The following is a 12,658-nucleotide window of genomic DNA, read 5'->3' as shown; positions in this document are numbered from 1 at the left end:
TTGTCATCTGTGGTGGGGGCAGAGAGGGGGGCAGAGGGGCTGGGTGCCTGAATCCTTGGGGGCTGCAGGGTGGGAGTGAGGCCCTGGTTCTGGAGGGCAGAGGAGTGCGTCTATCTGTCCCTGGCACTGTGCCAGGCCTGAGTCACGCTGCTCACTCCCTTCCTCCTCCCCAGCTCTCATTCACCTCCACACTGCAGCCAAGGGAGGCCCGCCCTGGCGTGGGCTGCTGCCTGTGGCCTTGGGCAGGCATGAGCAAAGGGGCCAGGGGTTGCCTGTCCTCCCCCACCCTGTCGGGGCTTCCCTCCCCCTCTGCTGAGCCTCGGTTAATTATAACTCTGACCTAAGTGCCCTGTGACGTCGAGCCCGGGCCAGCCCTGCCCAGGAGACCCAGCAACCAGGTAGGGGAGGGCCTGAGAGGAGTCAGGCTTCCTGTGCATGGGGAGTGTTTCTGTGGCAGGGCTGGGGACTCAGCCAGGGACTGGGGAGGGGGGCCTGGGGGAGGAATCTTGGACCCCTCTCCTGGCAGGTGTGTATGTCCCTAATGGTCCGATGAGGCCCTCAGGTTGTCTGGGTGACAGGGAGAGGGTGGGGAAGCCAGGCTGGAGCAGACGCGACTTTTGAGGTAAAGCAGGTGCCCATGGAGACGCGCAGAGCCAGCCTGCCCTGGAATCGCGGCTGCTTCCTCCTCCCTTGAGAGCCTTCTGTCTCCCAGGTCCATGTCTCAGCCATGCTCCCCACGGAGGTGCCCCAATCCCACCTGGGCCCCTCAGCGTTGCTTCTGCTGCAGCTGCTGCTGCCCTCCACATCTGCCTTCTTCCCCAACATCTGGAGCCTGCTGGCTGCCCCTGGCTCCATCACCCACCAAGACCTGACTGAGGAGGCAGCGCTCAACGTCACCCTGCAGCTCTTCCTGGAGCGGCCACCCCCAGGCCGCCCCCCTCTTCGTCTTGAAGACTTCCTGGTGAGCATCCCAGGGTCCTGTCACACCCCTGCCAGAGTCTCCAATTCCATGGGGCCTCTACTCCTTGAGGGCTCTGGTTGCCAAGAGAAGAGAGACCCATGGCCCCACCCCTGCAGCAACAATACCCAGTAGTCTTGGTCCTGAAATTAGGAGTTCCCCTCCTTAGAAAAGTCTGGGACTGTCCCTCCTTTGTGGGGCTCAGGACCCTCATACCCAGCCTTGAGTGTCAGTTGCTGAGATAAGGTGGGCAACCGTCAATCCAAGGGGCCTCCCTGGAGCCCCAACCCCCGCTATTCTCCCCAGGGTCGAACACTCCTTGCTGATGACCTCTTTGCCGCCTACTTTGGACCTGGTTCTTCTCGGCGGTTCCGAGCAGCTTTAGGTGAGGTGTCTCGTGCCAATGCAGCCCAGGACTTCCTGCCGACTTCCAGGAATGACCCCGACCTGCACTTTGATGCTGAGCGACTGGGTCAGGGACGCACGCAACTGGTAGCGGCTCTGCGGGAGACCGTGGTGGCAGCCAGAGCCCTTGACCACACCCTGGCTCGCCAGCGCCTCGGGGCTGCACTTCATGCCCTGCAGGTGAGGACAGGGTTGGGTTGATGGTCAGAGGGGTCTACACTTCCAGTGCGCCTGTCCGGGATGGAGCGCGTCCTATGGTGCCTTCTTGATCATGCCTCCTCCACTCTGGAAGTGGTGGGCACTGGCACGCGGTGCCCCGAGGCTGTGTCCCAGTTCCCCACCTCCAAGCTGGCAGTACTTCCTGTAGGAACAGCAAGGAGGGCGCTGTGGCTGGAGAGAAGTGAGAGTGAGAGAGGAAGTCTGCGAGGTCAGAGAGCTGAGGGAGCAGCACACGCTGCAGGACTCTGCAGGCCGAGAGAGGCCTTGGGTTAGACTCTGAGCTGGGAAGAGATGCTGGGACAGTTTCCACCTGGGCAAAGCTCTGCTCTGAGCAATGAAGAGAGGGCAGTGGAGGGGACTTGGGGTGTCTGGTGGGAGCAGTGGGGGTGGGAGGGGACTTCCACGGGGTGGGGGGAACTCAAAGAAGTGGCATATTAGTGCTGGAGATGGTGAGAAAGGCCAGACTAGTGCCTCATTCCCCTTCTCCTGTCCTCTGGACCAGGATTTCTACAGTCATAGCAACTGGGTGGAGCTGGGTGAGCAGCAGCCACACCCTCACCTCCTCTGGCCAAGGCAGGAGCTCCAGAACCTGGCACAAGGTATGGCTGTGACCCTGGTGGTGAGGCAAGAGTCCACAGGGCCACCTCAGTCCACCCAGCCACTGTGTCACATTCTGAAGTCCCAGAGGGTATGATGTTACTTAATCTCCACAAGGACTGAGGTCCCCCAGTCCAAGCAACGCCTGGCTCGGTTAAGCAGCTTCCCCAAGGTCAGGTCACACAGGGAAAAATAGCTAGGACCAGGTCTCCAGACCTCAGTCCCGTCTTAAGTGTGGCTTCCTCCCCGCACTGACTCACACGGGGCCTTCTCTCACAGCCCCCTCACCCTCTCACCTGGAAGCTGCCTCCTGTCCACAACTCACAGAGGGCATAATCCCCATAGGATTGGTCCCTACACGTACTGTGTTTGTTTGTTTTTTTCTTATTATTTATTTATGTATTTATTTTTTAGAGATGAGGTCCCACTGTGTGGCGCAGGCTGGTCTGCCCGCCTTAGCCTCCTAAAGTGCTGGGATTACAGTCGTGAGCCACCGCACCCAGCCTGTGCTGTGTTTTCTAGCGCAGCCCCAGTTTCAAATAGGCTCACTGCGGGCCCATGATCCTAGGTTATAGTTCAGAAAGCCTTGCTAGGGAACTTCTGGGCGTTCGCCTCATTCCAGCTGGGAGGAAAAGCTGAAGAGGTTTGGGTGGCTGGGGATAAAGGCTGGGGGTGGCCGAATCTTGGGTTTTAGCCCTGCCCTCTCTTCCCAGTGGCCGATCCTACCTGCTCCGATTGCGGGGAGTTGAGCTGCCCCGGGAATTGGCTGGGCTTCACACTCCTCACCTCTGGCTACTTTGGAACTCATCCCCCAAAACCTCCAGGTACCAGACAAGAAAGTTCCCCAGAAGTAAGGGGAGAAAGTCACTCCCTTACAGGATCTCTGTCCTGTAGGCCCGTATGCTTTTGCTATGGCGTCTCCTCCTAGGAGGAGAGGATGCTGCGAACAGGGTGGGTGGAGGAAAGTCTCTTGAGCAACTTCTTCCTCCGCTGATAGGATTTCTCCCTTGTCATAGGCAGCTTTGGGGGACTGGCTGGAGGGATCAGGGGATCCACCATGTGCTGTGGTGATTGACTACCACGCCCTAAGATATACTCCAGAATTCCCCTCCACAAAGCATCATCCTTTTTTTTTTTTTTTTTTTTTTTTTTTTGAGGTGGAGTTTTGTTCTTTTTGCCCAGGCTGGAGTGCAGTGGCACGATCTCGGCTCATTGCAACCTCCGCCTTCCAGGTTCAAGTGATTCTCCTGCCTCAGCCTCCCGAGTAGCTGGGATTACAGGCATGCGCCACCACGCCCGGCTAATTTTGTTTTTTTTTTTTTTTTTTTTTGAGACGGAGTCTCTCTCTGTCGCCCAGGCTGGAGTGCAGTGGCGCAATCTCGGCTCACTGCAAGCTCCGCCTCCCGGGTTCATGCCATTCTCCTGCCTCAGCCTCTCCGAGTAGCTGGGACTACAGGCGCCCGCCACCACGCCCGGCTAATTTTTTGTTTGTATTTTTAGTAGAGACGGGGTTTCATCATGTTGGCCAGGCTGGTCTCAAACTCCTGACTTCAGGTGATCCACCTGCCTCAGCCTCCCAAAATGCTGGGATTACTGGTGTGAGCCACCGTGCCCAGCCATCATTTATTTATTTATTTATTTATTTTTTGAGACTGAGTCTCACTCTGCCACCCAGGCTGGAGTGCAGTGGTGTGATCTCAGTTCACTGCAACCTCCGCCTCTTGGGATCAAGCTATTTTCCTTCCTCAGCCTCCTAAGTAGCTGGGATTACAAGCATGAGCCACCACACCTGGCTAATTTTTATAGTTTTAGTAGAGACAGAGTTTCACCATGTTGGCCAGGCTGGTCTCCAGCTCCTGATGTCGGATGATCTGCCCGCCTCGGCCTCCCAAAGTGCTGGGATTCCAGGCATGAGCCACCGCGCCCACCCCCATCATCACTTCTTGCTGAACACTTGCTGAGGGGTGAGAGGGTCAGGCCAGGCCTGAAAGGGCCTCATTTTCTTAGGAGGCAGTGGGTTTTTGACCTCCACTCTCCAGATCCCTTTCCCCAACCCAGGGAAATGTAGCCACGGGGGCCATTTTGACCGGAGCAGCTCCCAGCCACCGAGGGGAGGCATCAATAAGGACAGCACATCCCCAGGCTTCTCCCCTCACCACATGCTGCACCTCCAGGCTGCAAAACTGGCCCTTCTAGCCTCCATCCAGGCCTTCGGCCTTCTGCGAAGCCGCCTGGGAGACAGGGATTTCTCCAGGTGAGTGGCCTCCTGGGGATGGACCCCTTCATGAGGAGGCACTCCTGCAGGAAGGGAGAAACCAGGCGCTGGGGACAAACATGCAGGCCCTTCACTGTGTCTCTGGCTTGCTCCCCAGGCTGCTGGACATCACCCCAGCCTCCAGCCTGAGCTTTGTCCTGGACACCACGGGCAGCATGGGTGAGGAGATCAACGCTGCCAAAATCCAGGCTCGCCACATTGTGGAGCAGCGGAGAGACAGCCCCATGGAGCCTGTCCACTATGTCCTGGTGCCTTTTCATGACCCAGGTAAGTGTGGTCTGGCTAGGACAGTAGAGGGGAGGAAAATTCAAGGTAAGGGATAGACTGGGCATGGTGGCTCACACCTGTAATCCCAGCACTTTGGGAGGCTGAGGCAGGTGGATCACCTGAGGTCGGGAGTTTGAGACCAGCCTGACTAACATGGAGAAACCCCGTCTCTGCTAAAAATACAAAATTAGCCAGGCGTGGTGGCGGGCACCTGTAATCCCAGCTACTCGGGAGGCTGAGGCAGGAGAATCGCTTGAACCCAGGAGGCAGAGGTTGTGGTGAGCCGAGATCGTGCCTTTGCACTCCAGCCTGGGCAACAAGAGCAAAAAACTCTGTCTCAAAAAAAAGAAACGAAAAAAAGGTAAGGGATAAAGGCCCGTGGTGAGGAAGTGGGCTCGTGGTGGCACTTCCTGTAGTCCTGAGTGAGCCTCTGCTGTGTGCATACAGAAAATTAGCAGAAACCTGGGTGGGGTGGCTCACACCTGTAATCCCAGCACTTTGGGAGGCAGAGGTGGGAGGATCGTTTGAGCCCAGAATTTCAAGACCAACCTGGGCAACACAGAGAGACTCAGGTCTCTACAAAAAAAATAATAAAAATTATGTGTGGGTGTGGTGGCGCATGCCTATAGTCCCAGCTACTTGGGAAGCTGAGGCAGGAGGATCACTTGAGCCCAGGAGATTGAGGTTGCAGTGAGCCGTGATGGCACTACTGCACTCTAGGGCGGCCTGGGTGATGCAGTGAGACCCTGTCTCTAAAAAAAAAAAAAAAAAAGATAACTAGCAGACTTGCCCCCCACTGTTTCTAAAATGGCAGCACTTTCCATGAGTTTAATGCATGATTCATGCTTTGGCATGTGGCCTCTGCTTTCTTAGGCTTTCATGCTAATAAGCCATTTTCTTTTTTTTTTTTTTTTTTTTTTTGAGACGGAGTCTTGCTCTGTTGCCCAGGCTGGAGTGCAGTGGCATGATCTCGGCTCACTACCAGCTCCGCCTCACGGGTTCACGCCATTCTCCTGTCTCAGCCTCCTGAGTAGCTGGGACTACAGGCACCCGCCGCCATGCCCAGCTAATTTTTATATTTTTAGTAGAGATGGAGTTTCACCGTGTTAACCAGGATGGTCTCGATCTCCTGACCTCATGATCCGCCTGCCTCGGCCTCCCAAAGTGCTGGGATTACAGGCGTGAGCCACCGTGCCCGGCTGCCATTTTCAATTCTCTCCATTTCCTATAGACAGAGATTGGGATGAAGATGGGGTTGGCGGGGCCAGGCTTCTGGGAAGCATCTGAGATAGCTAGCTACATTGTATTCCTTTTCCATTGATTAGAAGTTAGACTCTCTGGCTTGAGTCTGACTGTGTGTCTTTAGGCTGGTCATGTAAACTTTCTTTCCCTCGATTTCACCATCCGTAAAATGAGTATCAGTTATCGTACCACTTAGGGTGAGGCAGGAACAAATCACAATGGTGGAATGTCATCAGTTAAGGCTATTTTCACTTCTTTTGTGGATCTTCAGTTGCTTCAGGCTGTCTAGATGTATACGTGCCAGTCACGGGGGATATGATGGCTTAGCTTGGGCTAGAGGCCTGACACATCCCTCATCCTGCCTAACTCCCAGAGTTGAAATGATGATCAAATAAAATGCCTACTGGACTGAGAGTTGCCTAAATTTGAGTCTTATTTGTCTGCATACATCCTACAGTGGCTGGCATTTAATAGAGACTTATTATGTTTGATGAAGATATAAATAAAGGTATAACTAAGAACTTAGCACTTCTGTGTCAAAGCACTATCTTAAGATTTGCAAAATCAACTCATTTAGTCCTCCCAATAAGCCTCTGAGGTAAGTGCTATTCTGTCTCTTTTCTTATGAGGAAACCCAGTGTCTTTTTTTTTTCATTTTTTTTTTCTTGAGAGAGAGAGAGTCTCACTGTCACCCAGGTTAGAGTGCAATGGTACAATCATGGCTCACTGCAGCCTCGATTCAAGCAATCCTCCTGCCTCAGCTTCCTGAGTAGCTGGGACTACAGACGAGCACCACCATATCCGGCTAATTTTTGTATTTTTTGGTAGAGATCGGATCTCACTATGTTACCCAGGCTGATCTCGAGCTCCTGGGCTCAAGTGATCCTCCCACTTCAGCCTCTCAAAGTGCTGGGATTATAGGCGTGACCATATTTTTTTTAAATATATGCATATGTACCCAATAAAGGCCTACAGGAAATGCCACCATTTTTTTAAGGGAGTGGAGGCCACCTTCCCACCAGGGACACCTAGGTCTGCCCTGCCCTGTCCTGACAAGTATGACTTTTTTTTTTTTTTGAGTCGGAGTCTGTCGCCAGACTGGAGTGCAGTGGCACGATCTCGGCTCACTGCAACCTCCGCTTCCCGCGTTCAAGTGATTCTCCTGCCTCAGCCTCCCCAGTAGCTGGGACTACAGGCACGCACCACTACGCCCAGCTAATTTTTGTATTTTTTAGTAGAGACGGGGTTTCACCATGTTGGCCAGGATGGTTTTGATCTCTTGACCTCGTGATCCACCCGCCTTGGCCTCCCAAAGTGCTGGGATTACAGGTGTGAGCCACCACGCCCGGCCAAGTGTGAGTCTTATAATGGAGTATTGTTATTTCAATACTTGTCCACTCTAGAAGCACACCGGGCCCCTCAACTGGGGAGGTGGCTCTGGGTAAGAATGAAGGGAGCTCTTTCCTCACTTATCTTAGCCTCCTTTCCCCTTCCCAGGGTTCGGCCCTGTCTTTACAACCAGTGACCCTGACAGCTTCTGGCAACAGCTTAATGAGATCCATGCCTTGGGGGGTGGAGACGAGCCTGAGATGTGCCTGTCAGCCCTGCAGGTCTGGCCCCTCCCTTCTTCCCTTCTTTATCCCCCCCACCCCCATTTCCTGGCCCCACCACCAGGGGGAGCTAGATCCTTCCTGGGGCTCCCTGCCACCTTCAGAACCTAGATCCACTAGCTTCACTCCAGGGTTCCCGGGCCATATTCCCTTCTGCTTCATCCTCCTTGGCTCTACCCATTCCCCTCCTGCTGCCATTGTTAACACTGGGCGTTGCCTTCCCTGCCAGCTGGCCCTGCTGCACACACCTCCACTCTCAGATATCTTTGTCTTCACGGATGCCTCCCCCAAGGATGCCTTTCTCACCAACCAGGTGGAATCCCTGACTCAGGAGCGGCGCTGCCGGGTGAGCAGAGCTGGTGAGAGACCCAGTGTTAGCCTCCCAGGGATGTGAGAGACCCTGGGACAATCTCGTAACTAGGGTTGCGCCACACTATGGTGGCCCAACAAGCCTTGGTATATGGTGGGAGAAGCAGACAATGAACGGAACATTTCCTGATACCTTTAATGATACACGTAGGAGGCCCTACCCTTAATAATGCTGAATTTTTATTTGAATCTGCCCAATAAACAATGTGAAGAACTGGGGATCTGGTCGCCAAAAATCCACTGTGACATTTACAAGGGGGTGGCCAACTACTAACTGAAGGCAGGGGGTTTTGTCATTGGGATTCCCCACCCCAGCAGCCAGAAGGCAGGCAGAGACCTTATGACGAACCATCAGCTCTGGAGAAGGCTTGAGCACAGGGATTCTCATTCATAATAGTGGATGGCACTTGGACACCCCAATCACTGAGCTCTCTTCTGGCCACAGGTAACATTCCTGGTGACTGAAGATACATCAAGGGTTCAGGGCCGAGCTCGGCGTGAGATCTTGTCCCCTCTGCGTTTTGAGCCATACAAAGCAGTGGCCCTGGCCTCAGGAGGAGAGGTGATCTTCACCAAAGACCAGCACATTCGAGACGTGGCAGCCATTGTTGGGGAGAGCATGGCTGCCCTGGTGAGTAAGTGGGGGCCAGGGCCCTCACTTAGGAACTGAAGGGTGGTCAGGCCGCACCTCTCTTCTTATAGGAGAAAGGGGAATCACTCTCACTGCTGTGGTGTTCTTCCAGTCACGGGGCAGGAAAGGAAGTTTCTCTCCCTCTGAGATTCATGGCTAGCCACTTCTTTTTTTTTTTGAGATGGAGTCTCACAGTCACCCAGGTTGGAGTGCAGTGGCACGATCTCGGCTCACTGCAACCTCCACCTCCTGGGTTCAAGGGATTCTCCTGCCTCAGCCTCCGGAGTAGCTAGAGTTACAGGCGCCCACCACCAGGCCCGGCTAATTTTTGTATTTTTTTAGTAGAGCCGGGGTTTCACCATTTTTTTGGCCAGGCTGGTCTTGAACTCCTGACCTCAAGTGATCCGCCCATCTTGGCCTCCTGCAGTGCTGGGATTATAGGCTCGAGCCACTGCGCCTGGCCTGCGTTGTCCTTTTATATCAGTAAACCCCTCCCCACTTGGCTTCCAGTATTCTGCCTTCAGGGTTACCACCGGAAGTCCTACCATCTCTTTGGGGAGGTGGCTTGTATTTTGTGGAGACAGTCTCGCTATATTGACTAGGCTGTTCTTGAACCCCTGGCCTCAAGTGATCCTCCTGCCTTGGTCTCCCAGGTGCTGGGATTATAGACATGAGCCACCATGCCTGGCCTATCATCTTTTAATGGGGCACAAGATGTGATTGTCTCATCCTGAATCCCTTGCCTACAACTTTGTCTCTGACCATAATGACTTCATCCCTGGCCCTGTGCCCCTCTCTCACTGGTATCCCTTTCTCCCTGTGTGACGTGGTTTCTTTCTTTTTTCTTTTTTTCTTTTTTGAGATAGAGTCTTGCACTGTCGCCCAGGCTGGAGTGCAATGGCGCGATCTTGGCTCACTGCAACCTCTGCCTACTGGGTTCAAGCGATTCTCCTGCTCCAGCCTCCCAAGTAGCTGGGATTACAGGAGCCCACCACCACGCCTGGCTGATTTTTTGTATTTTTTTTTTTTTAGTAGAGATGTAGTTTCACTATGTTGGCCAGGCTGGTCTCAAACTCTTGACCTTGTCATCCACCCACCTCAGCCTCCCAAAGTGCTGGGATTACAGGCGTGACCAACCATGCCCGGCCCAATGACGTGGTTTCTTTCTATCTCCCCTTTCTTCTTTGTTCCTCATCCCATACCTCATCTTCTCCCCCATTTTCGGGTCCTGCCAATCCCTCAAGGTGACTCTTCCCCTGGACCCTCCTGTTGTGGTGCCTGGGCAGCCACTTGTGTTCAGTGTGGATGGGTTGCTCTGGAAGATCACAGTCCGGATCCACGGAGACATAAGCAGCTTCTGGATCAAGAACCCTGCAGGTACCTCTGAAGGCAGAGGGAAGAATGGGGACTGGGGAATAGACAATCGAGGGGATGTACTCAAGGAGAGCAAGTGCTTCATGTGACAATCTCTTCCCTGACCCCAGGGGTCTCCCAGGGCCAGGAGGAAGGTGTGGGTCCTCTAGGTCACACTCGCCGCTTTGGGCAGTTCTGGATGGTGACCATGGATGACCCTCCACAGACAGGAACCTGGGAGATCCAGGTCACAGCTGAGGACACCCCCGGGGTGAGAGTGCAAGGTAAGGAGGGAGATGTTCCCGGGAAGGGGAAGGAGAGACTGCAGGCCTCAGAGAACACGATCAGTCACATTCCTTTCAGGAAGGGCTCTGACTGCCTTTGCCCTTTCCCAGCCCAGACCTCCCTGGACTTCCTCTTCCACTTTGGGATCCCCGTGGAGGATGGACCCCACCCTGGCCTCTACCCCCTAACTCAGCCAGTTGCAGGTACATCTATTCCCTGAGCCCCCACCCACCTAACCCCCAGTTTTTAATATATATATATAATGTATATATGTATACATACATCTATGCATATGCATAACTTTTATATTGAGTTATAATTTACATAATGTGCACTAAAGTGTACAGTTTGATGGATTTCATATAATACAACCAGTTCAGGATATAGAACATTTCCAGCACCCCAGAACTCCCTCCTGATGCTCCCCATCAATACCCCTCGAAGGTAACCTATTTTCCCATCCGTACTCCCCAGAGGGAACCCCTATTTTGAAGGCCATTAATTCTTTTCTCCCTGTGTCTCGGAATCTCACAATGTTCTCCCCTCCTCGCCCCTGTCCCAGGTCTCCAGACTCAGCTGCTTGTAGAAGTGACAGGATTGGGTTCCAGAGCCAATCCTGGGGATCCTCAGCCGCATTTCTCCCACGTCATCCTTCGAGGGGTCCCAGAGGGTGCGGAACTAGGCCAGGTGCCCTTGGAGCCCGTGGGACCTCTGGAGCGAGGTCTCCTCGCAGCCTTGCTGCCGCCCACGCTGCTGTCCACCCCTAGACCCTTCTCCCTGGAGCTGATTGGCCAGGACGCAGCGGGGCGGCGCCTGCACAGGGCTGCCCCTCAGCCTAGCACTGTAGTCCCTGTCCTTCTGGAGGTGAGAAGCTAGGGGAAAGTGCGGCTGGGGCTGGAGAGAGTTGGAGCGGCCCCTTCCCTGACGAACCCTTCTCTGCAGCTTAGTGGCCCCTCTGGTTTCCTGGCCCCGGGCAGCAAAGTCCCGCTCAGTCTCCGCATCGCCAGCTTCTCGGGCCCTCAGGATCTTGACCTTAGGACTTCCGTCAACCCCAGCTTCTCCCTCACCTCCAACCTCTCCAGGTGAGGCCCCTGAACCCTCCAGCTCCCTCTGGCATTTTGCCCTGCCTATGCTTATCCCAAGCCCTGCCCCTGGCCCCTTCCGATTGGCCCTCAGAATCCTCCTCTCCCCTCTCATGCCCCTGCAGGCTTCCCCTGACTCTAGGCTCTGGGCAGCCTGGGGCTTTAGCGACGCCTATATCCTCTCTCCAGGGCTCACCTGGAACTGAATGAGTCAGCCTGGGGCCGCCTGTGGCTGGAGGTCCCAGATTCAGCGGCCCCGGATTCCGTGGTGATGGTGACTGTGACTGCAGCGGGACGAGAAGCCAACCCAGTACCCCCGACTCATGCTTTCCTCCGGCTCCTGGTATTGGCCCCAGCCCCGCAGGTGAGGAACGGCTACTTTCCATCACAGGGTAGGCAAGGCGGGGGAGGGTGGTGTAGGTTTAATTTGAGTACAGCTCTAGCACACCCTGTCATTCTCTTCCTCTTCCCTGCAGGACCAGCATGCCACCCCTACCGGCTCATCTGACACGATCCTCACCACGGCCACCCCCGCCTTTTCCCCGTTCACATTGGTGACTCAAGGCAGGGCTGGGGCAGGGCTGGCGGGCAGCCCCTGGTGGGGCACAGTTGGAGGGGTGGTGCTTCTGCTAGGCCTGGCCTCCTGGTGACACAACAGGCTCTAGAGGGATGGGTCTCCAGCACTATTTTCAACCTGCCCCATTGGTAAGAAGACCTGGGACACATTTGTCACATAGGTCTTAGGACCTTACCTCTCCTAGCTGGGATGAAGGTTCTCTTTTTTGAGACAGGAGTTTTGCTCGTTGCCTAGGCTGGAGTGCAGTGGTGCGATCTCGGCTCACTGCAACTTCTGCCTCCCAGGTTCAAGCGATTCTCCTGCGTCAGCCTCCCAAGTAGCTGGGATCACAGGTGCCTGTCACCACGCCCAGCTAATTTTTTATATTTTTAGTAGAGACAGGGTTTCACTATGTTGGCCAGGCTGGTCTCGAACTCCTGATCTCAGGTGATCCACCTGCCTCCCAAAGTGCTGGGATTACAGGCGTGAGCCACTGTGCCTGGCCAATGAAGGTTTTCTTTCTCCAGCACATCCTTTTCCTTTCTTAAAAACTTCGAGACTGGGGCTGGGTGCAGGGGCTCATGCCTGTAATCCCAGCACTCTGGGAGGCTGAGGCAGGAGGATCACTTGAGCCCAGGAGGTTGAGGCTGCAGTGAGCTGTGGTCGCACCACTGCACTACAGCCTGAGCGACAGTGAGACCCTATCTCAGAAACAAAACAAAACAAAACAAAACACCCTGCAAGACTAGGATAGAGGGCAATGGATTTTCCCACAATGCACTTTTCCTAACCCTATGAGAAACAAACCA

The 12,658-nt window shown here is 54.5% G+C and overlaps 1 protein-coding gene across 2 annotated transcripts; it reads left to right on the top strand.

Moving 5' to 3' along the window:
* The first annotated feature begins 111 nt into the window (after positions 1 to 111).
* On the top strand, positions 112 to 12,127 carry VWA7 (von Willebrand factor A domain containing 7). 2 transcript variants are annotated; one of them, XR_004027951.1, is made up of 16 exons: positions 112 to 961; positions 1,265 to 1,543; positions 2,085 to 2,181; positions 2,893 to 3,003; positions 4,238 to 4,433; positions 4,552 to 4,721; positions 7,461 to 7,573; positions 7,803 to 7,919; positions 8,388 to 8,573; positions 9,818 to 9,950; positions 10,058 to 10,210; positions 10,322 to 10,414; positions 10,774 to 11,075; positions 11,159 to 11,293; positions 11,483 to 11,657; positions 11,770 to 11,866. XR_004027951.1 is itself a non-coding variant. In XM_012503042.2 (16 exons), exons 1-16 carry the CDS (start codon positions 728 to 730, stop codon positions 11,941 to 11,943), a joined length of 2,673 nt encoding a protein of 890 aa, XP_012358496.2. In that variant the 5' UTR covers positions 112 to 727; the 3' UTR covers positions 11,944 to 12,127. The 2 variants fall into 2 exon arrangements, 1 of the variants encoding a protein (XP_012358496.2); XM_012503042.2 differs by having other exon boundaries at positions 11,154 to 11,293; positions 11,770 to 12,127.
* The last annotated feature ends 531 nt before the right edge of the window (positions 12,128 to 12,658 follow it).

Source organism: Nomascus leucogenys, chromosome 22a (assembly GCF_006542625.1).
Source record: "Nomascus leucogenys isolate Asia chromosome 22a, Asia_NLE_v1, whole genome shotgun sequence".
Lineage (NCBI taxonomy): Eukaryota > Metazoa > Chordata > Mammalia > Primates > Hylobatidae > Nomascus > Nomascus leucogenys.
Note: the sequence above shows the minus strand (reverse complement) of the source record. Positions and strands in the feature narration are given on the sequence as shown.